The following is a 23,797-nucleotide window of genomic DNA, read 5'->3' as shown; positions in this document are numbered from 1 at the left end:
AACTCAAGGAAAACCAGTTTGCCTTCTCTGGTAAAGAAGCTGTTTCTAATAGCTGGACTTAAATGAGGTAATTTAAAAAAAAAATATGACCAAATGAACGTTGCCACCCTAATGTGAAATGTGCAAATAGACCCCAAATGGGCAGCACAGGACACGACCCCCTGCTGCTCTCCTCAGAATCACAGCAGAAAACAAGCCCACACTGCAAGTCCCCAAGAGCCGAGAGCAGAGGAATGGAAAGGAACTTCGAGACAAGAGATTGAGAGGCAGCATTTTAATATATAAACAGTCAGAATAGGCCAGAGCCTTGCTACTCCAAGTGCGGTATGGCCCAGCAGTGGCAGCGGGCCCTGAGAACCGGTCAGAAATGTGGACTCTCCAGCCTCCTTCCCTCCCGGACCTTCCGCAGTCTAACAAGATCGCCAGGTGATTTGTATGCACATTGAAGTTTGAGAAGCACTGGGCTAGAACATTTATTAATGTGGGTTTTTACTCTTAAAATGTGCTTTGAGGTCAAAATAAACCCAGTTAAAGCATTTTAAGTCATTATTTGCTCCATTCTCTCTGAGCAACACCGTCATACACCACTGTCCTGTTCTGGGACTTTGAGCCTCTCTTATGAACCACAACGGTGTACTGACTTTTCCTCTGCCATCTCTGTGGACGGTCTTTATGGATTACAGATGAGATTCCAAAGCTTCCACTGGCTGTTCCTTGCCCTGCACTCCCCGCCCCAGGAAGTGGGTTGTATGATGATTTCCACTTTTAGAGGTGATGAAACCTCCCAGGGAGGTTTCCGTGACTTGCCCAAGGGACACCAAGCAAATTGGCATCTGAGTCAAAGAAGAACTCAAGCTTTTGCGTTGCCAGCATGAGGCTCACCCAACTTTGATGTCTTTCCTTTTTATATAAGGGGAGATTTTTTTTGCATAAGAGATTTTTAGGAAAGAAGAAATTCATAGATGACCTTGTGTGAGTTAGTGAACGTGAGCTGTGCACATGTGGGCCCCCAGGATTGTGGAAGTTTAAGAAAGAACTGTCCAGTGGAGAGAGAGAGTGCAGAGTGGGGCCTGCCCGGCCAGCTTCCACACTCCTGCTGCAGCCCGGGCTGGCAGGCTCTGCAGCCAAGAGCCTGGGAAACGTCAGAGCCTCATGGGGGCTTACAGCCCACTCATAAGGATGGGAGGGGATAGGAGCTGGGATTACCATGAGACCATGGATACCGCTATGGAGGAAAAGCGGTGGCTTCTGGGTGACAATAACCCACCCCTAGAAGGATGCTCCCTCCAATTCACTTGTTTCTTTCACAGATTCAGAAGAGCTGACATAGCTGGACTCTGCCTACATATATGTGGTGTGCTTCACAGGATTGGATTTCCTGATCAATTCGTTTCCCTGGAGCAAACTGGAGCTACCTGACGACTTAGAAACGGTCAAGACTGTATATCTGGCGTTGATACCAATGTGCTTCATCCTACCTCGTCTGAATTTAAGATTTCTCTGTCAACCCCAGCTAAACAAAGGCCCCAGACGGGGTTTGTTCAGTTTCACCTGCCTGCATGGTGATTCTCAGAGGGTCCTCCAGAGAATGATCACCAGGGCAGCTGCTTAAATCCCTCCCCTTTCCCACCCTGTCTTCTGTAGACATGCATATTCAATGGGACGTGTTCATATATAATTGATTAAAAAACAAAAAGACGGTGCACTTAAAATTCCATGTAAAAAGTATTGCTTTGCTACTGAGCTCCTGCCTGCTTGCTCTCTACATGGTGCTACAAACGGTAGAGTCACCAGGAATTCGAGGCTGAAGATGCTTGGGATTTTTAGCCGACACCAGTGCACCTGCACCTTGCACCCCTCTGCAGCCCACAGAGTTCTGGGGCCTGGCCTAAGGCAAAAACTACAAAGCATCCTAATGAGCAGAATTATACAACAGGAATGTATGTGCATATTTGACATAGTTTTTTCTGTTGAGGGGCGGCCCTCTGGCTGTGACCCATGCCCTCTCCAAGGGTGAGGGAGGAGTCCAGAGAAGGCGCCTTCTGTTCCCGGTGGCCAGTTCCTCCGCAGCCTACGGCCCCAGGGACCTGCCTTGCTTCGCGTGGGCCCGCAGCAGCCCTGCAATTTCCACGTGGGCGGGAGATTTCAGAGCAATGGACAAAGCCGTTTGGCCAGCCTACAGGGAAGAAAGAAAAGGAGACACAAATTTTTTATCCCATTGGCCTCCCACCCCAGAAAGGAAGGGTGAGTTGCGAACAGGGGGGTATGCCTGGGGCGTAGAAGTCTATTTGAAGCATCTACAGACCCCAGGAGAGGAGGAGACTTGAGTGTGGCCTGAGGATTGTGAGAAATGGCCCCCCTTTCGTGGGAACAGCAATCACTCCTGGGAAATCTGTGTCAATGAAAATAAAGAAGCATCACTTGGTTTTTAATACTTTTTTTTTAAATTGGAGAACAGAGGAATGAAAACAACTCTTCCATTATTCCATGACACAGACCTAAATGAAAGTTAGCATTTGGAATCTGTTTCCCTCCAGCCTTTTCTCCTGTGCAAATTTGTTGCTGATTTTTAAATAGAGGAATGACACTGTATATCAATTTTGAATCAACTGTTATTTTGAACTTACTATAGTATGTTATAAGACTTTCCCTGCTCTTACACAGGCATCAGAACATACCATTTTCCCCTTCTATTGGAGACTTACATTGTTTCCAAGTCTTCACCATCATAAACCTAGTTCAGAGAGCCAAACCCCACCTGAGGCTATCTCCAGTCCTTACTTAGCCCATTTAGTGTGAACATTTTTACATTTTGCTGCATAAATATTAATGGGTTTGCTACATGGGAGCCGGGCCACCCAAAACCCCACGAGAGTGTTCTCTGCTGTACTATAGATGGGGGGAATTACTCCCCTCAAAGTGGGAAATCCACTGAAGCAGGTGGGACGTGTTCTGACTCAGCTGAAAACCCCTCAGTCTCTTCTCTGTGCTCCAGGATGGAGTCCAGCTGCCACTGGGGCTCCGCACACATGTAAATAACTAGAACGCACAGCTGAAGGCCACCCAAGCCAGCCGAGGAACAGAGACCGCCCTGTGTGTGGAGGCTGGGGGCAGGGCAGAGCAGAGGAAGTGGCATTTCAGCACAAGGGCTTCACAAAACATACGGAGTTCTTGCTCTGAAAGGCCTGGTGACTCCTTGTACCTCCCTGTAACTGCCCTTTTTAAGTTGGTATTTGCGGGGTTATTTGAGAAATCTCAGTCCCCACGAAGTCAGACACTGGATCTGGCCTGTTTGCAGGCCCAGCATGAACACCCAGCCCCTGGCCACGTGCCTGCCATCTGGTCGGCCCTCAGTCAGCACTGCTCAAAGAGGGAACGCTGGATGATGACGGAGAGCGTGCATTTCAGGTTGACGAAGAACCCAAGCAACCTCAGTCCTCACGTGTATTCTTAGATTGAGTAGGTCTGGAAGCCAGCAGAGTCCAGTGAGAGCCCTACAGGAGGGGCCTGGGTTTCTTTATGCCTGTCCCCTGTGGACTCCATCGCTACCCTTTGCCAACCCTGAGACTCGATGTCAACACAAAGACAGTGTGATTACCATTATTATGAGAAGTGAAACTTGGGACAGGGCCCACCTGGGGGTGACAGCCTGCCTGCATCTGTGGACTCCTCAATGGCAGACGTGGTAAGTGGGGGGACCCCACTCAGTTCAGAAAGTGTGGCCAAAGAGACCGCCTTGGGGGGGGTCCCTGAGGTGCCTCTGGCAGAGCCCCGGGAACAAGCCCACAGTGTGCAGCTCCCTTGGGAGCCGGGCACAGCAAGTCCCTGCTCGGCAGCACCGCAGGCCTGGGGAGACAGAAGGGGCTCAGGCAGCCGGCACACCTGTGCGCGTGTGCATCTGCGTGTCTGTGTGGTGGGCGGGGGCTGTCTCTCAATACGACGAGAACTCACGAAGAAGCCACTACAGACCAGGCAGAGACGAGAAAGGCAAGTCTCTGTCTTCAAGCAGCTCTCGATTTGATGGGTGCTGTGGAGGCACCAACAGAACAAGCCCTGCAGTGGGTGAGCCTCGGGGACCAGGGCTCGGTCCTCACCACTACCTCCTGGTCCCTGACGCTCTGGCAGCCGCGAGGGGCTGGGTGACTGATTTCTCAAATTACCTTCTAAACCCACGGAAAGGGCCCTGCTGGCTGTTGTGGGTTCTACACTTACAGCAACCTGTAACTGCTGGTAGGATGAGAAAAACCACTTTCAGGACACGACTTCTCTCAGTTTTCCAAGGGAACATCTGAGTCTCCACAGGAAAGTGATCATTGAGACGAGACGGTGATCGTGATTCGGGCTGGAGCTCACCCCTCAACGCGAAGCTGGAGGCACAGGGCTTGCTGTTTGCTAGGGCCCTGTCAGCTGTCCCCCTCTCCCACTGAAACACCTCGCCCGATTCACTTGGGAAATTTGGGTGTGACTCCTGAGTCAGCCCTGTCCCAGAAGGCAGCAGGTGACTGGGCTGTGAGCAGGGTCTAGAACCTCCTGTGGGCCTGCTGCCTGCACTGCAGAGGCACCCCTATGCTTGCTGGGCATCCCCTAACCCTCTCCGCCTTCCCTTAGGGCAGGATTCTGACACCATCTCCCACCTAGCTGCCCAGTTCCTACTTCCCAGGCTTCCAGCCCCGCCCCAAACTGCAGCCAGCCGGGTCCTCAACCCTGATCTGTCTCTTCCTGATCCAGCACTTGACTGGGATGGCTTCTGTCCCCCCTGGGCTTCAGCACTCTCTCACATCAGGGTTTCTCAGCTGCGGCACTCTTGACATGTTGGGCCAGAAAATTTGTAATTCTTCAGTGTTCCTGCCCACTGTAGGATGTTCAGCAGCATCCATGGCCTCTCCCCCACACACTTAAGACAAATAAAAATGTCTCCAGACATTGCTGAATCTCCCCTGGAGGGCAAAATCACCCCCAAATGAGAGCCACTTCTCCCTTCTTCTCTGATTGGCTCCCCTAACTCCAGACATCCTCCCGACTCCCTCCAGACACTGCCTGCAAACACCAAGGTCCCTACTCATTCACGCGGCAGCTGCTTCCTGTTTGTTATCTCAGTTCACCTACTTGCAACAAGGACAGGTACCCACAGAGCGCCTCCTAAATGTCAAACGGGCTTGACAAACGTTACTGTATTTAGGTCTGGTCTGTTACTATCCTCATTTACAGACGAACAGAGATTCAGGGTGGTAGGCGACCTGCCCGAAGGCACACAGTCAAATTTTAAAATCCACGCATCTAACAATCACTTGATTGGTTTGAAATACGAAGGACCTGTCCGCTGTGGCTCTTCCTCTACCTCCCGAGAGCAGCCACTGAGTCCTCCACTTGGTGGCACACTCCAGGAGACGCTCTCACACCCACTGCCCGATTGTCTCCGCTAACCAGGGACTTCAAAACTCCTGCTCCCACCCGCGTCCCACCCGTGTCCCACACGGCCTGCCCCTTCAGGCCTCCCCGGGCCAGCTGTAGTGCTCAGTCCTAAGAGGGCCCTGGACCTGTTCCAGGTGAAGGGGCCACCCGCCTTCTGCCCCAGGGAGCTCACTAACACAGAGCCTTTGTCTGACTGTATCATGTTTGGAAACAGGGGAAAGAAGGCTCTTATTTCCAGAGCCCACCACTGTTTCCACATGCATTTAAAGAGACTCTGTGCTCTCTAATGATTACAGAAGTGGCTTTGGGTAGGGCTGGGGTTCAAGGGACCTGAAGACGCTGCCTGGGTGTGGTGTGAGTTTCTGAGCAGCTTGGATCACTAAGGGAGCAAAGGCAGGGTGTTCAGCTGTGGCCTGGTGAGAGGGGCTGACCCTGGGCATGGAGGGGACTCTCTTTATCTCCCCAGGCCTTTGTTCCTTTTGAACTGTGGATGTTAAGAAAATACAGAGATGTCTGTTTAAAGCATTCTAGTGCCAGCATTAAGGAGTCAGACCTGGGCTTGAATCCTTGCTCCACGAGTCAGCAGCTTGTGACCTTATGGCAGCCACATGAACTCTCCAGGGCTCAATTTCCTTATCAGCACAAGACAGGGATCACCGTGTCTACCTCACTGGGTTACTGTGAGGATTCATGAGGCAATGCAGGGAAAGAGTTAGTTCCTCTGAATAATCAGAAGTTGGATGGAGCTGGTTCCACTAGCTGTGTGATCTTGGGTACGTTACTTAACCACTCAGTGCCTCCATTTCCTCATGAGCATCTACCTCATAAAGTGGTTGTGGATTTAAACGAGATGGTGTGGGGTAAATGCCGGGTACAGTACCTGGCACGGAGCCAGCACAGGACACAGATTACCATTATAGCTACCTCATCACCACCACCACCACCACCACCACCACCTTACCAGGAGCACGATTCTGGCAACACATCTTCAAGCAGGGCGGCTTGATGAAATGGACCACCCTGTAAGGTGGGTCCCTGTCCAAGAGTGGACATAACTTTCACTTGGCTCCTTCATCCAGCCTTTCAGGAATCCACGTGCACAGCGGAGCTTTCCTGTCCAAGCTGCTGCCTCAAGGCCCACATGCTGCTGTTGCCGTGACCAGATGTGGTTCAGGGCCAAGGCCAGGCCTCCGCACATTCCCTCAGGATGGTGTGAGAGGCTTGGGTTTTGGCTTTCCCAGACCCAAGGCTCCTGGCATTTACGTGGGTCCTCTCATTTAAATCCCACGACAGCCTCATGAGGTTGACTCTGTTGCTACTGCCATGTGGTTTCTTGAATTCTGCCGGCTGGCAAGGCACTATTCAGAAAGGGAAGTGAAACACCCACTTGTTAATCGCCCATAAGTCTCACCTTGTTGGCTAGGCTGCTGTCGCAGGCCGGGTGTGCCAGGAGCAGCCGCACCATGTCGACGTTGCCATGGCGACAGGCCAGCATGAGGGCTGATGATCCATCATGGTCCTGCAGGTTGACATCTGCCTGGCAGCTCAGCAGCGCTTGGACCATGTCCTCCCTGTCGTGGCTGACTCCCAGCATCAGAGCAGTCTGGCCTCCCTGCACACAGGGCACAGGGGCGCGGTGAGGTCGGGCTGATGGGAGGTGCCCCCTCTGTAGCCTGAGCGTGACCAGGAAAGACTTCTCTGGAAAGTGACAGTTGATCTGAATCTCCTTCTGCCCTTGGTATGCAACACATCCTCCTCCACCTGGCAAACTCCTACGCCTTTCCCCAGATGCTAGTCAAATGCTACATCCTTTCTAATGCCCTCTACTGACCCCCCAGGCACAGGGTTCAAAACACAGCACTTGCCATTTGGTATTGCAACCTGTCAGTCTCTCTCTTTCTCGTGGACTGTGACATCTTTGAGGGCAGGGACTAAATCTTTTTCATCTCTGTCTCTTCAGGACCTAGCACCAAGTATGGGCTGATAAATGTTGAATGATGGAAAAAATGAAGGGTTGAAAGCTTTAGTACCATGGCTTCTTATGGCCTCTCCCAGCCTAACTTCCCCAAGGAAGACTTGGGCTGCTCTTAACGCCCCTGGTATTTTCCATTTAATGACACCCAGAACGCTCTTGTCTCAACAAGGTCCCTGTTGGCATGGTCCTGGGGTCATTTCTAGTCCATAGCCATTGACAACAATCTTTCACATCCCTGTGCTCATCAGTGCATGAGGCAAGGGGTTAGACTCAGAAAGCGAGACCAAACTCTGGTCCTCCTGTTTCCTAGTGTGTGACCCAGGCCACGTCACTTGTCGTCCCTGAATCTTCGTCTTTCTTTTCTCAAAAATTAATATGACCATGATCTGTCCTGTATCCCTCACAGGGCTTTGGTGAAAATCAAATGAGATAAAGGATGTGAATATAATACTGTGTGGCAGTAATTTTTCTGATTACAAATTGACCATCATTTCTCATTGAGTTTCCTGTATATACGTAGTCCTCTCATACGACTTGATTATGTATTTCTCCCAGTTCTCTCCTGGTCCCAGGCATCTCTGATGGGCCAGGCTTTGTAAGGTTGTGAGAACGAGGCAAGGACTATGCTTCCCCTCCTTTCAGATCCCCTGGGACTCTGAGCACCGTGTCTTACACATAGAACATGTTGGCTGATGTGTTCACTGATTAGAGCTCCAATCTGCAGTCACTGATGGATTATGCTTCCCTGCCCAGAGCGCTGGGGCTTAGAGAAAAGAAAGGGGGTTGTCACCAGAAAAGCCCTGGCTCTGCCATACTACTTAGGTGGTTCCGGACAAGTTAACCCCTTGGTGACTTTTTCTGATCTGTTAGAATATCAATGCTTAACGATACTACCTGCCTTATGGGGTTAGTGTGAGACCCGAGTGGGTCACAAATGCTGCGTAAGTGTCGGCTGTTACTGTCATTATGAGCATTACAGACAATGCCTGACCATCCCAGGACATGGGAATGTATCATTAGGTGTCCCGGTTCCCCACTTCTCTGGAACGCAGACAGATCTTTCCAGAGAAGCCTGTTTGCTCTTCGGTTTGCTTATACTCAGCCCTGAGGTAATGCTTGTTTACCGCACTAACCAGACCATACATTTCCCTCCAGACTCCTCTCTCCGAGTGGTATTAAAGCCAGATGACATATGCAGATGTCTTCCTGTCTGCCCCCTGCCTGACTTGGGGGCCCTTCCTTCCTCACCTCCCTCCTGGTCCAGTTCTATACAATTTAATTCAACAACCATTTACAGAGAGCTGCTACAGGACAGGCACAGCGCTGACCCTGGAGATACAGAGAGACATAGCAGCTTAGCCCAGGAAAGTCCCGGCCTCCCGACTTCTCCTATTTAACTCAGTACCTGCAGCTCTCTTCCTATGTAAAGACCCCAGAGGGAGCTGAAGGGAGCAGCGGCAGCATGAATTGCCATCCCTCCTTGGTGACCTGGGATGCGTCCCTTACTCTCCTAGAGCATCGGTTTCTCTTCTATAAGAAGAGCATTGTTTTGTTTTTAATTGAAGTATAGTCAGTTTACAATGTTGTATTAATTTCTGGCGTACAGCATAGTGATTCAGTTATATGTGTATATTCCTTTTCATATTCTTTTTCATTATAGGTTATTACAAGGTATTACTGTGCTGTACAGTAGGACCTTGTTTATCTATTTTATATATAGTAGTTAGTATCTGCAAATCCCAAACTCCCAATTTGTCCCTCCACCCCTGCCCCCTTCCCCCCTGGTAGCCATAAGTTTGTTTTTGAGTCTGTGAGTCTATTTCTGTTTTGCAAATAAGCTCATTTGTGTCATTTTTTTTTAGATTCCACATGTAAGTGATATCATATGGTATTTTACTTTCTCTTTCTGGCTTACTTCACTTAGAATGATGATCTCAAGACTCATCCATGTGCTGCAAATGGCATTATTTTATTCTTTTTTATGGTTGAGTAGTGTTCCACTGTATAAATATACCACAGCTTCTTTATCCAGTCATCTGTTGATGGACATTAAGGTTGCCTCCATGTCTTGGCTATTGTAAATAGTGCTGCTATGAACATTAGGGTGCATGTATCTTTTTGAATTAGAGTTTTCTCCACTTATGTGCTCAGGAGTGGGATTGCTGGATCATAGGTTAAGTCTATTTTCAGTTTTTTAAGGAATCTCCATACTGTTTTCCATAGTGGTTGCACCAAACTACATTCCCACCAGCAGTGTAGGAGGGTTCCCTTTTCTCCACACCCTCTCCTGCATTTATTATTTGTGGACTTTTGAATGATGTCCATTCTGACTGGTGTGAAGTGAGACCTCACTGTAATCTGGACTTGTGTTTTGTGGGTAATCAGTGATGTTGAGCATTTTTTCACATGCCTGTGGGCCTTCTGTATGTCTTAATTGGAGACACATTTGTTTAGGTGTGCAGCCATTTTTAATTGGGTTGTTTTTTGTTATTGAGTTCTATGAGCTGTTTGTATGTTCTGCCAATTAAGAGAAGGGCATTGATTTTGATCATTAGTGAGCATTTCCCCCTCAAGAGGGCCAATTTAGAAAAAAAGATTTTAAATGCCTATTTAATTAAACATTATTTAATATGAAAACAGCTTTATTGAATCCTATGGACTAGGGGCTATAGGTGGGTGAAAATACTTTGAAAACCAAAAAGTAAGCTACAAGTGTCTGTTGCCTGCCATCAACAGGATTGCTACTATGTGAAGTGTGACAAGTGACTGCCATCAGGTTAGGCTACTGTCTGCAGTCACTTTGGGGTGGCAGTGGAAAGTGGAGTTAAATATATCATTGGAGGACAATTTTCTACAAGTCTCTTGGATTTCTGCACATCTTGTGAGTGAGATGCTCTCTGGCCTTTTGTTCTACGCTGTCTTTTTAAGGATGTATGTACAGTGAACAGCCTTGGGAGACAGAGTCTCCTCCAGCACAGATGGCAGACATGCTTACTATCCAGGATAAAAGATTCAGGTTTCCTAAGCCCAGGGTTCCTCTCCAGTAACACAACCCACTCTGGGCTCAGGGATCCAGCGCTCCTCATACCGCCAGCTGGGAACTGGGAATTGGGAAGTGGTGTAAATACCAATGCTGTGACTACTGTTGCTGCTGTGAGTGATATACTGTCCTTTGTCCCTTTGTCCTCTGTCAGCAGCCATGACACTGCGGCAGGCTACCTTATTAGCTTTAAGGTAGAGTAAAATCTCAGACCCTTCCTAGTTCTTGAGAGTTAGGCTGCATCTATGATCACTTGGGGGAAAAGGAGAGATGAATGCACTCTACTTGCTCTCCTACTGGGTAAAGACGGGCAAGTGGCCTTTTGAGGTGTTCCCATTGTTCCATATGGAGCCTGTCTAACTCCAAGCCCTCCTGGCTAAGGCTCACATCCCTGCTCTGTGTTCTCATGTAGAAGAGCCCAGAAGCTCAACAGGGATGCCCTAGCCCTCTGAACTGCTCCGTAACTCGTGATCAAGGTGGATCACCCGCAGGGGCTTCCTAGAGCAGCTAACTAGCAAATGACTTCTCAAGATGCTCACTGTGGGAACGTTCAGTTTGAGGAGTTTGCCCAGATGGAATTTGTCCAGTTCCAGACTCAGACACAGATTACAAGCTCACTGACCTCTGTCCCAGCCTTTCTGGATCTCAGGAGGCTTTGAGGAAACCAAGAGTTCAGGCTTTGGACAGATGACATTTGCAGGGCCCAGCCTTCTCGAGTTAAAAAGGATGGATCTGCACAGAATTTCTCACCTGACTGGCATAATAAAACTGGGATGTGCCCACATCCATTAAAGAGGAGATCATGTTCACAGCTCCTACCTGAGTAGCTTGGATGTTCACATTTCCTTCTCTTAAGAGCTTCCAGACGACAGCCATGTCTTCATCGGTCTCTGCAGAAGCCAAGGGAGTGATCATCACGGCGGTGTAGCCAGCTCTGTTCTGATGGTCCACGCTGCAGACACCTGCAAGAGACGCACAGAGGCTGGAACAGCTCCCGAGGGGCCGGAAGCCTGTTCAGTGGGACACTGCCTGACGACTCAAGGGCCATGGAATAGAGCAGTCCTTTCTCAGCGGTGCAACCTATATTCTACATTTTTAGCAGTCTTTAACATTGGCCACTTTTCTGAGGATACCCAGCAAGAAAGGTCCACAGCAGAGTCAGAGATGACCAAGGGGGCCAATGACCTTGACTTTATTTCCTAAACCAAAGCACATTGTCCCCATTTTACAGATGAGGACCCTGAAGGTCAGTGAAGCTACATCAACTGCCCAAGTAAGAAAAGGTGAGACCAGGACTCAGGTCTGTCTGGCTCTAGAACACACCACTCAGGTGGCCTCACATCACCCACTGCCGTGCACTTGAGGTTTGCTCTGTGTCTGTAGCTCTTGAGTCACTGGCTGTGGTTGTAGGTCCTTTTCAAAGGCCTAGTGATATCTCGTGCAATGTACCAGGGGACATGAGAAATGCCATGGGATAGACAGGAAATCTTCCAGGAATAACCATCTCATTTGAAAAATGAGCGGGAAAAACTCTCCATAAATTTTTATATCAAAGCAATTAATATACATTTCACAATGGAATGAAAAACTGGCATTTAAAAAAGATAAAGTATTAAATAAGAACTCAAAAGAGATTTCTATTTTGTAACTCATATCCCTCTCCACCAAAGGAGATGCAGGAGACCATCAGCCTGTTATCTGTTGTCTGGAGGATCCCACCTCTAATGGGCGGTGCTATGTGGAAAACCCAATCTTCCCTGTACTGATGCTTGTGGGAAAAATCTGTGTGTGTCTTTTGGACAATAATAAAACTATCTCAGCAGAGCTAGTCTGAGACTTTCTTAGCACTGCTTCTGAAAAATGGGGATAATAACAGAACCCACAAGGTTACTGTGACACTTACTGAGTTAATGTATTAAAAGCACTTAGAACAGAACCTAGCACATAATAACACTCAATAAGTGTTAACTGCTATTACTATTACTGTCCAGAATGGTATTTTTGTCTTTATGTCCTTACTACTTTGCTCATGAAGACATGGATATTCATTGTAACAAATCTGGTTTATCACAAAATGTCAGTTAGGGTTTCTTATAAGTTCTGCAGGAAGAAGAAAAAACCCAATCTTTGTCTGACGTTCCCTCCACCCCACCACAACCAATTTTTCAGAAATGATCATAGTAAGACCAGGATGCCAGTGGATACAGAAAACTAGTTGGGCTCATTGATCAGCAATTTTCTTCCTAAAGCCTCTCTGAGCATCATGACCAGCTGGGCTGTGGAAGCCGAGTGATGACTCTATGCGTCACCCCACGGCTCTGTCCTGAAAAAGATGGGAATGTTTGCATTGCCTTGTTAAAGGCTTTCACATTTTCACCCCATGACTATTTTATTTTGCTTTTAAGAGGTGTAAACGAGCCTCATGTTATGATTCTCTATACTCTCTTCAGGAACTTGACCTATAACTCAGTGGAGTGAGGACGAGCTCCTCCCCAGGGGCTTTCACAGTAGATGCTTCTGAGCAGCTCCAGGGAGCAAACCAACCCTCCCTGGAGGCAAGAGGAAGGCTCTTGACTGAGCATCCTCCAACTCAGCAAGCTTCCCCCTCTGCAGGGGTGTCCTGGCAAAAAAAAAGAAAAAAAAAATAGAGGATGCATCATCAAGGACTGAGCTGGTGGAGGTGCACCTGTGGCTCTAGTCTCAGTAATGATGAGTCACTTCTGTGCAGCCCTTTATGGTTTGTAATGGGCTTTCTGGATGCTTCGCAACTGGCTGGGAAGGGAGCCCAGTTTGGAGTGGGACGGATCTGTCCTCCTCAACACCCCTTCTGCAGGGAGGGAAAGGAATGGCACTTGCGGACCATCTCCCCAGCCCCACTTCATTCTTTATGCTTGTGGCTATATAGCTGTTTCAGCATGTTAAAGGGAAGAGCTTCCAATCCATTTTAAGGTTGACGAGTATTGACTGGATTCTCAGAAAACATCAGCAGAAATTTATAACAACCAAATCAAAGCTGGCCTGGAGGACTTCTAGCAGGCTCCAAGTCTGTGAGCTACCTAGAGATGAAGGTGCTACATTACGAATCTTTAGATTTGTTGTGCACGTGATAGGTGCTCCTAAGCCTCATGGGGTCTGTGGAACCTAGTTTGGAGTAGCAGAAAAAGCCCAGATTGGGAGGATGACAGATTATGGTTGGAATTCTGGCTTAGCTACCTGCTGGCTCTGTGACCTTGACCATATCGCCTGACCTCTCTGAGCCTCAGTTATCTCACTTAGAAAATGCATTACATACCTGCTTCACATGGCAGGGCAGCTCTGCGTCTGCGCTGGAGAAGGCACTCAAAAAGCAGTGGGCGTTGTTACTCGTGTTCTCAAATGAAAGGCCCCAACACTGAACACAGCAGACGGAACACAGAGGCACGCTCCTTTAATTCCGCACCTTTCTCAGTTGAGCTACCACTTTTATGGTATCCATGAATCCATGGAAAATGTTAGAATTGTAACTTCCCCTTGCCCTGATGATGTGGGAGGCAGAAAGACCTTTAGGCTGTCATTATGGACATCACCTGTCCATGCAGGTGAAGAGCCTCAAGGCTGCTTAATGGAATTTTACAGCATGGAAGTTTACTAGAGTTCAACCTAGCTCCCAGGAGTCATCCATCCACTAATTCATCTAACAAATAATTTCACCCACCATGAGCCAGGACCTGGTCTCGGTGCCGGGGAGACTGAAAGGAACGAGAGAGAACACAGCCTCCCTTGGTTAACTTCAGTGCGTTCTGTTAGAACTCAGATAGAAGTGACAAGTCAAGATCATCCACAGAAAGACACAGGGTGTTCTGCTAGAGAGATGGCCAGCCACTGCAGATGGAGTCACCAGGAAGCCTTCTGAGGTGGCATCTGAGCTGTGACTTGAATGATAAGATGGAGCCAGTCATGAGAAGAGCTTCATGGAAAAGGGTCCAGACAGGAAGAAAATGCAGAGGTCCCGAGGAGGGAATGAGTGTGGTGAGTGTGGGGCCACGTGGCTGGAGTGGAAGAGAGGAGTTTGCATAGTGGTGCAGAGAGAGCAGAGCATCCCTGAAGGCCGGGCTGAGGAGCCGCCTTCCGTTCAGTGGGAGGGACTTGAGCCCCAGGGACAAGATCCAATTTGGGGGAAAGCAGTGGGATGTGGAATTCAGACTTCCTGATGCCTGTTAAACTTCCCCTCCAGCCTCCTAAATCAGGGTTACAGATCTAGCACATGCCGATTCCTGGATGCCACGGCATCGGACTTCAAACCCCAGCAACACACTTAGTCATCGTGTGATCCGGAGCACATCTGTTGACTTTCTGAGTGCCTGACTTTCATCATCCATAAAACAGGGATAACCATCCTCATAATAGGATTATTATGAAGATTAAATGGGATCTCAGGTGCCAGATGCCTAGCAGATGGCCTAATCTGCGGAGGTCCTTGGGGGTTTTACGCCTCTTCGAGGTACCCTCCTAGATATTCCTCATACACCCTCCCTAAACTCATTAATGACATTCGACTGGGATCCACACACCTTCAGTCAGTCCCATCCTGCCCCTGTCCACACCGTCACTCCCAGGCTGCTTGATGTCGTCACACACTCTACGGAAACTCCACTGTAAGCCCTGTGGTGTCATCTTGGCAGACACGTAGTTCTTTGACTGTTAACCCCCCTTCCCAGTGCCTGAGAAGATTCGGGCCATTTGCAATGATTCTCCACCAGAGGGAAGAGTCTGCCTTCCCTCCAGACTTCAAACAACTAAGAACCTAATGCTCACCTCCCTTCCCTCTCCAACATCTCTCTGAACATTCACCCACCCTCCCTTCCCTTTGCTTCCATCTCAGAGGAATAAACATTCCAGAAGCTTTCCTAGGCTGACCTCTGCTGCCTCTGCTGCGGATTTCAGGTTCTTCTAGCACCTCCAGCACCTTGCTCATCAAGCATCTTCTCGCCTTAGTATCTTTAATCTCGCTCTCTTTGTCTCTGTTTCCCTGTCTGTCTCTGTCTCTCTCTGTGTCTCTCTCTCTCGGATTCTTCTTCTCAGCCAACAAACATATTCAGGTCTCCTCTATCCTTCAACACACAAAAGTAACTCCACAAGCTCTTCTGCCTTCTTCAGCCACTCCGCTGTATCACTGCCTTCCCTGGCCCATGCATGCCACTCCTTTAGCCTCTGCAATCTGGACTCCTCCCAACAACCCCTTGAAACAACTGTTTCCAAAGTCACCTGTGATCCCTTCCCAAACCCGCCAACCCGAGGCATCATCCTTCAGAGACACCACCACACAGCATCTGACCCAGTGGGAATGATCTTCTTTCTTCTTGGACATTTCCTTCACCGGCCTGGGACTTTTCTCTGTCTGCCGGAAACTACCCATTGCAGTGCACCTTCCCTGCTCTCCAAACAAGATATTGTCTCACTTCTTTTGAGTCCTGAAATCACATGCTGTACCTCTTTCTTGTGAGCCATCACCCTGCTCCATCCAGACAATCAGGCTATCAGCTCCTGGGAAGCAGAGGGCTCATACTGAGCTCACCTTGGCACCCCTGATGGTAGCCAGTGTGGATGTCCCACGTAGTCCACAAATAAGTAATGAAGGATAAATGAATCAAATTGAGTCAAACGGATCAAATGGAACCACTGCCTCTGTTAAAAAGCACTTACGAAGATGGTAACATGTGACCTTTACTAGAGGCAGTGCGGTAAAGCTCTGGAGTCAGACAAATCGAATGCAACGTCTGACTCTACCTTTTACCAGCGCTGTGACCTGAGCAAGTTTTATAACTCTCTGAGCCCCAGTTTCCTCAACCGTAACATGAGAATAGTAATACCCACATCACAGGAGTGTCGTGAAGAGTAAACGATATAATAAAGGCAAAACGGTCTAGCCCAGCTCCTAGAATACAGGGGGAACTCAGAGCAGTGACGAATCTCCTTGCTGGAAGGAAGTGGGAACGGGAACTGCCCGTCTCGGAGGGACCAGACCGCAGAGATGCAGTCATTTCTGACCTGTCTCCAGCAGCAGCCTCACGATGGAGAAGTTGGAGTGCGACACGCTGTAGTGAAGAGCTGTATTCCCGTTGCCATCAGCCAGGTTGACGAGCAGCTTTAGCAAGTGTGGGGAGTGAGGCTGCACCCCGCGGAGGTAGGCGGCCACCACATCAGGGCTGGATGACTTCCGGCTGGAGACGCGGAACCACTCTTGACTGATGGTGTTCAAGCTTTGCCTCTGAAATACCAACAGATTCCAATGCCAGGAGGTTACCTACCCGGGGTGCTCCGGCTAGAGTGTTAGTTTCCACCAGGAAAAGTCAGCTTTGGAGGCTTCCACTTTTATCCCTTCCACTCTCTCCACCCCTCCACGTGATTTACTCCTGGAGGGCTCAGGGCTAGAGGGTGGGGATGCAGCAGCGCATTCTGAACCAGCGCGATCGCCCCCCCCCCCCCACGTGAGGTAGAAAGGAGCCCTGGGAGAGCAATGCAACAGCCAGTAACATGGCACCTTGCTAGGGGCAGTTTGAGTCTCCTATACGCTTAGAACACCTCCCCTCTGCGCACAGGGTAACCATGACCCCCTCTTCCATGCGCATACACCAGCCTATGCTGACCCCAGCCCAGACTCCACTGGGGCTTTTGCATGTTTTTAACAGACCTAGCTGGAAAGTCACAACATTTTACTAATGGAAAAAATGCATGCTGAAAGCTAAGACAAACAACATGCCCGATTTATACTTGAAGTAAAACCCAAACAGATGTGCTTGAATTATTTTTGGCTTCTAAGCTTTGCTTGGACCTTCAGAGAAAATGGTTTAACAACCTGTGGCAGGACCCCACTATCTGCAGGATTCAGTTCCTTTGGAACCACAAATGAGGAGCGTCCCAGAGCAAATGACATCAACTTTGTGTGTAACATGACCTAAGTATTTAAAATGGAACGTGTTTAGATTATTCATCTAAAGGGAGGAGAAACGATGGGGCTGTGATGATCAGAAATGATTTCACTCTTATGCTGGACTTGGAGACACTAACCCCACAGGGCCAGGCTTAAGTCCTGGCTCAGCTGTGCAACTTTGGAAGTCGTATAACCTTCTTGAAACTAACTTGTCTTGTCTACAAAATTGGGGTGAAAAAAAGGCTAGATCCCTACCCTCCCACGGCTCTACAGAGTCAGATCCTTACACCACCTGCTTTATCTCTAAGGTGCGGGGTGGGGGCGGTGTCCTGTGCTCTGATCCTAACGTGGGTGTGGTGTCAGGTTTGCACACCCTCTGATCACTTTTCTAGGCAGAAACAGTGGAATCTTTTGTAGCTGAAACTCTTTTATATATATCAGAATATCTCATTTACCCATGGAATCTTCAGGAGAATCTGGAGAAAGATCCTAATATTAAGGCACAGAATGGTAGATTTTAAATGAAGATCTAGGAAATAACTTCACTCTGTCATCCACGGAAGAATAAGTAACAGCGGTTTTAATCAATAACCACATCACACGTTGGTTCTTTAACAATCTGGGAACAAGTCATTTGCCAAATCAGCTAAGATAAAACACCGATGAAAATGGATTGGGCTGAATCGATCGTTTCTACTCCTAAGGCTTTTCTGCAAAGGGGAACAAAACGGGCTTTAAAAATGCTCTCAAGCTGTTAACATGCTGGGCCTTCGCAGTTGGTCTCACGACTTGGGAAAAAAGGGCCTGTACCGGTATTTCTCGATTTAAGTAGAAACTAATCATTACATGTTTAAATCTCCATGGGCCATGAAGGTGTTGGGCAGCAAACAGATGATTTTGTTGCTTTTGGTCCCCTGGCCCATAGGTACATTCTGAGAAAAACAGTAAAGACTGCAGAATTAAATACCAGGGCCTGAGGGGGTGAAGGCACGCTGTCCATCACCTTCATCGTATTAATGAGGAAGCCGAGGCCCTGAGCGTTGAACTGACTTGCCCCACATCCCACAGGTAGCAGTCCTGGGAACAGAACCCACGGTCCTCTCAATGTGCAAGGCAGTTTGGAGCCTAAGCCACAAACAGTTCTATGATGCATTCAGGCTGTGACACCTGATGACACTTGGTAGATACCTCTGAGCACCAGGCCTGGCTCCTGTGCACATGCACGGGATCCGCTTTCTCAGCACAACACGTCACCTTAGACAGCAGAATTTGGGCAGGTGAGAGAGAGCACCCAAAGGAGAGGGGCCCCTGCGAGCACACCCACACCCCTGGCACAGGACCCCAGTCACCCACTTGGAACTAACAGCTTAAACCGTACAGAAACCTTTACACAACAATGAAAAATCAAAGTACCAAGAGCTGGTCAGTGGTCGTCCCAGTATCCGGCAGATGTTGGCTCAATGCCTGGCATGCATTAAGGAATTCTTCTGAGGGTTTATATCTAAAGGAAAAAAAATTATATATGTATATATATTAGTCTCCATCTTGATTAAAAAAATAAAAGTCCCCTACCTTGACTTTCACACTCATCTTTCACTTCTCAGCAACTCAAACAAGCAAACTGGGCAACTTCCCAGGGTCAGGGACATTCCTCAGAAATACGGGGTGAGTCCAGCCTCCTGACGGGGAGACTTGGCTTCTGAGCTCTTCTGAAGAGGGAGTCAAGCACAGGCCCTTTGGATCCTGCTGTTTTCGGGGGTGGGGAGTAGATCACCAAAGTGTTTTGGGGGCCAGGACCCCAACTGCCATCCCTGACCCGCCAGAAAAGGGGGGTTATCTTTCTGACTTTAAGGCCAACACTTTCTGCCCGAGTGACTTGAAAAATTCAAAGGACCCAATCCACAGCAGCCAGTTTCTTCAGGTCAGTCTTCCATGAAGGATACTGTAAGTGCTAACAGAGTCAATAAAATAAAAATCAACTAAGCCAGGGTGCTCTCAATGATACGCACTCTTCCTGTGTTAGGATGAGGGCAGACTCAGCACTGACAGGCCTGGACTGGAAGCCGATGGCCCTGGTCACCGAGAAGCTCCTTCCAGGACTGCCACCCTGCATGGCAATCAGCTACCACTCATGGCTCATCACTCCTTCAGCAACCAGGCGGGGGATAGTGACTATGACAATGGTACTTACTCTTCTCTTTTCTCCCATTTATCAAGAGCCTACTATGTGGCAGGCTCTGCAGTAGGCACTGAACATACTTTTCCTCATCTAGTGCTCATATCAAACCTATCAGGTTGCTACTATCCACATTGTATAGGCGACTACCACTTAAGTACCTTGTCTAAAGTAACAACGTGGCAACCGTAGTAGAGTAGGATTTGAATCCAAGTGCATTCAACACCAAAGGCAGTATTCACCTCCTCATGCCACGTGACTTCCCATCACTTTAAAAGACAGGGTTAGGTCAGCCAATGGGAGAGGCAGAAAAAGGTGTGGGAGAATCGGAAAAGACGTGGGTTGAAACACCCACGCTGCTACCTGTGTCACTTAACTTCTCTAAGTCTCTGTTTCCTCATATGTAAAGCGGGCTTATAATAACGTCTACCTTACAGATTGTTAGAAGGATTACATCAAGAGAACACAGGGGAAGCCCTTCACATTTTCAGTGCTAGGACCATGTTAGCTTCATTCGCAGAGCTCTGTCTACAACAGTATGTCCCAGGAAGGCAAGAATAACATGTTTGGTTCAACCAGTGCACAGTACCTGGCAAAGAGTAGAAACTCAATAAATATTGGTGGATGGCTGGATAAATGAATTAACAAGTAAATGACTGGATAAAAGGGCAAATACAAGCCCTTGCCCTTTCTCAGAGGATCAAGTGCCCCGTCTGGACCCATCTGACTCACCTCTCTGCCTTGGGATGGGGGAGCTCTTCCCCAGGCCCACTTTCCCGGTCTGTGTTGCTGGTGTCCTCGGGGATGCCCTGCCCCGCCTTGCAGCTGAGGTGGGCATCCTTGCCCGGCCTATGTTCTGGGCCATCACACTTCTTCTCAGCCTCGCTGTCAGACAAGTCCTCTGGGGAGCTGTCCTCACCGCTGGTCTCCTCACTCGAGGTGGTCTCATAGCTGGGGAAGGAGACAACGTCGCTCGTTCTCGCTTCCTGTCCAGTGCCCACGTCAACACAAGTGAGAACCAGGTGGGCTTTAGATAACACTTCCCCGCTTGCTGGCCACGTCCTCCATTCTCTACACCTGGAGGCTTGGGCAAGGGGACGCCCAGGAACCTCACCATCAGAGAAACATGCTTTTAAGAGCTCTTGACTCTGACGTTGGAGGCCATGTGGGAGAAAAGGTAATTAACTAAGCTCTTTGCAAGGAACACACAAACAGCCCATGGCCTAACTGACCAAGGCATTCAGATGGTCCAGACAGCTAATCCAACGTTCTCACGAAAGCGTTTGCTTCTGGAATCCTAATGTCCTGTCCAGAGAGGGACCTACATGTAGGCAAACATCCCCCACGCCAGCCCTGCATTATCTGAACTGCTTGACCAATCTTGACGTCTCTGGGTGACAGTGAGACCTCCTCTGGGTCCCAGTTCTAGTGCAGCTTGCACCTGGCAAGGGAGGAACCATTTGTGTCTCCTCCCGGCAGGGTTGCATGGGATATGGGGACAGCTGGGATTCCTGAATCTAGCATTTGCCTTTCTCACTCTCTGTTTCAACCATGGCTTGGAACAACAAAAGTGAAGGCGTGGGCCACTTGACTTGTGGCCTTTCCTCCCCAGCAATGATCCTTATGTTCAATTATATGTGACTCTATTGAGGTGGCAGACCAGAGACCATGGAGGAAAGTTCTGGAAGATTTATTGATCCCTCTGCTGATGGTCAACAGGAGACTCCTAATGGAGGGTGATCCAGTTCAGATGAAGAATTCAGGTTCTGAGCCACTGGACACTGCCACAGAGACCAGGGGAGAAGTTCTACAGAAATGTACTGAGCACCTACTATGTGCCAGCCACTGTTCTAAATGCTATATCAAGGTCCCTGTCCTAACTGGGGCTTATATTCCAGTAGGGGAAGGCAGAAAATTAACATGTAAATGTTATATTCAGATAATGATGAGAACAATGAATAAAATAACAATTGGTCATTAAATAGCATGATGGGGAGATGGGCTGTGGGCTACTTTAATTAGAGCAGAAAGTTTAAAAAAATTTTTTTTTTTTTTTAGAGCAGAACTTTTTAACATTGGCTATACGTTAGAACCCCCAAAGGAGGTTTAAAATTCCCAACACCTGTACTGCACCCAGGACTAATTAAACCAGAGTCTTCAGGGAGGGGACCCTTATGCATCGGTATTTTTTCAGGCTCCTCCAGGGTCTCCAAGATGCAGCCAAGTTTGACAACCACTGCATCACAGTGACACATTCAGAGGGATATCTGGGAGAGGAGCACTTCAAGCAGAGGGACCAGCAAACGCAAAGTCCCCAAGACAGGACTGACTCATTTGAGCACGTCTGAGGGAAGAAAGGCCGGATCCAGGGGTTGGGGATGAGGCAGACTGCAGCACAAGATGGACTTGCAGGTTTGGGTCCAGAGCGGGCACTGGTTCAGGCATTTAGGTAAGGGAGAGACAGGACCCGCTTTAGACTTTGAGATTAGGCTGATTTGCCTTTTTCTACACGAACTGGTGAAAGCTCAAAACAAAACGGTCTCTCCTCGGGCCAGTGTTGGATGTCAGCAGGAGTGGGAACAGCAACTCCCTATGACATTCCACTTCATCGTTTCTGCCATTTCCCTCACAGAAACTGCAACAGTAGTCACGTCATCCTCACTTAAATCTGGTGTCTTTCTCCTCCTCTGTCCCAAATGAGCAGAGGTTCCAACCTCTTCTGGGCCACCTCCCAGGCCTACCCCCGGCTGGGCCAGTGCACCTGCTTCAGGCTTTCCCAGCATCCTTGCTTCCTTCTCTACTAGAGTTCATCTCAGCAGGTCAGCATTCTCTCTTGACTTCTGACTCCCCTCTGCCCATGTCCACACTGTGAGCTAAAGGCAGGGACTATGATTTGACTTTTTTAATCCCTGCCACCTGACACCTCAATTGGTATTTAATAAACGTTTGTTGAATGACTGATCGCGGAAACATTCTAAATCCAATGATTTACTCTCTAGAATATATAAGGTCTGGTTTATGCTCTAAGTCAACAGACATGGGTTGTTTTCTTCATCCTAAAAAATGTTGGTTTGGTTTGCTGTAAATTAGTTAAAGGAAGGAAAAATTAAAAGGATGAAATTTGAAATTCAACAAATCAAGGGTTTGTCCTAGATTCAGTGTTGTGGTTCAGATTAAATGTCTCCCTTTAAGGGCGAGTGTGCCCCCAGACTCCCAGAAGGCATCTGGAATCCTGGCCCTTGGGGGACACCAAAGCCAAGACATATCAAAGCACAGGATCCAACAGACTACCCCAGCTGGCAAGGAGCCAAACACATGCAAACCCGAGAGGGAGTTTTAAAGGGCCATTGCGATTAATTCCCTTGAAGCAAAATGAAAAGCAGATGCTTCCCCTAGGGAAAGAGAGTGCTCAGGACGACAGCGGGATAGGGAGCGTGGAGGGCAGTCTGGGCTTCACGAGCGATGCTTACCCACCGTTAACCCCAACAAACTGAAGGTTCTTTTTGGTCCCATTACCTCCTGCACGGAAGCCATAGTCTTTCTTTTTCATTATGGATTTAAGGCTGGTCGACGGGGAGATCTCTAGGCAGACACAACATCACAGGTTAGAAAGACCTTGGGGAGGCCCCAGAGTGCAGCAGAACTGAGACTCTTGCTTTGCAGGGATACAGGTTGAAGGCGTGTGAAGAGGTAGAAAAGGGAACTAGATAAAGTAAATCAAATATTTTGAGGGTCCTCGAGGGGGCCCAGCCTTCTGGTCAATGCCTGCCAAACTGTTCCTGTTCCATCCACACAAACCCTCTGCGTGTGAATGACAGAGTAAGGTTACTGGAGCAGTCACTCAGAAGAACCAGGTGGGGTGGGTGCCACTGTTGTCCCTGTCTTAGTCTAGGGAAATCTGAGGCTCAGATGTACTCAGTGAATGGCAGAGCAGGGGCAGAACCTAGGTCTCCCTACCCCTGGTCCAGTACCCATCTCTGCTCATGGTCACCTCACTGGTCCTTCCAGGCTCAAAAGCCAGTTGACACTTGTGAGGTGGGCACTGAAAACACATGAGCAAGAGCACAAAGGTACAGAAGGCAATCGCAGCGGGCAAGACTAGAACTAGCACCAAAATAACGAGAAAGCCGCCAGTTTGTGATCTGCAGCAGGAAGCAGACTCATGCTGCTGCCAGCTGAGCAAAGCAAAATATGGTTCCACTTAACTCAGCGGAGAAGAGTGTGTGATCTGTTACAAAAGGAAGTGCCACTCAGCCCAAGGGTCAACTTCCACATGTGAGTTTC

General features: G+C 48.7%; 1 protein-coding gene across 4 annotated transcripts in view; it reads right to left on the bottom strand.

The window, feature by feature from the left end:
- Window positions 1-259: 259 nt before the first annotated feature.
- KANK4 (KN motif and ankyrin repeat domains 4) overlaps window positions 260-23,797 on the bottom strand; it is a 66,698-nt gene continuing 43,160 nt past the window's right edge. For all 4 annotated transcript variants that reach the window (XM_064493515.1, XM_064493512.1, XM_064493514.1 and 1 more), the window contains 7 exons: window positions 22,984-23,095; window positions 20,246-20,464; window positions 18,751-18,838; window positions 16,455-16,674; window positions 11,247-11,389; window positions 6,824-7,024; window positions 260-2,176 (listed from right to left, as the gene is read on the bottom strand). In XM_064493515.1, the coding sequence (XP_064349585.1) occupies window positions 2,072-2,176; window positions 6,824-7,024; window positions 11,247-11,389; window positions 16,455-16,674; window positions 18,751-18,838; window positions 20,246-20,464; window positions 22,984-23,095 (1,088 nt within the window). In that variant the 3' untranslated portion in view covers window positions 260-2,071. The remainder of the gene's footprint in view (window positions 2,177-6,823; window positions 7,025-11,246; window positions 11,390-16,454; window positions 16,675-18,750; window positions 18,839-20,245; window positions 20,465-22,983; window positions 23,096-23,797) is intronic.

This window comes from Camelus dromedarius, chromosome 14, assembly GCF_036321535.1.
Source record: "Camelus dromedarius isolate mCamDro1 chromosome 14, mCamDro1.pat, whole genome shotgun sequence".
Classification (NCBI taxonomy): Eukaryota; Metazoa; Chordata; class Mammalia; order Artiodactyla; family Camelidae; genus Camelus; species Camelus dromedarius.
The sequence above is the reverse complement of the archived record's forward strand: the minus strand, read 5'-3'. Positions and strand labels throughout refer to the sequence as shown.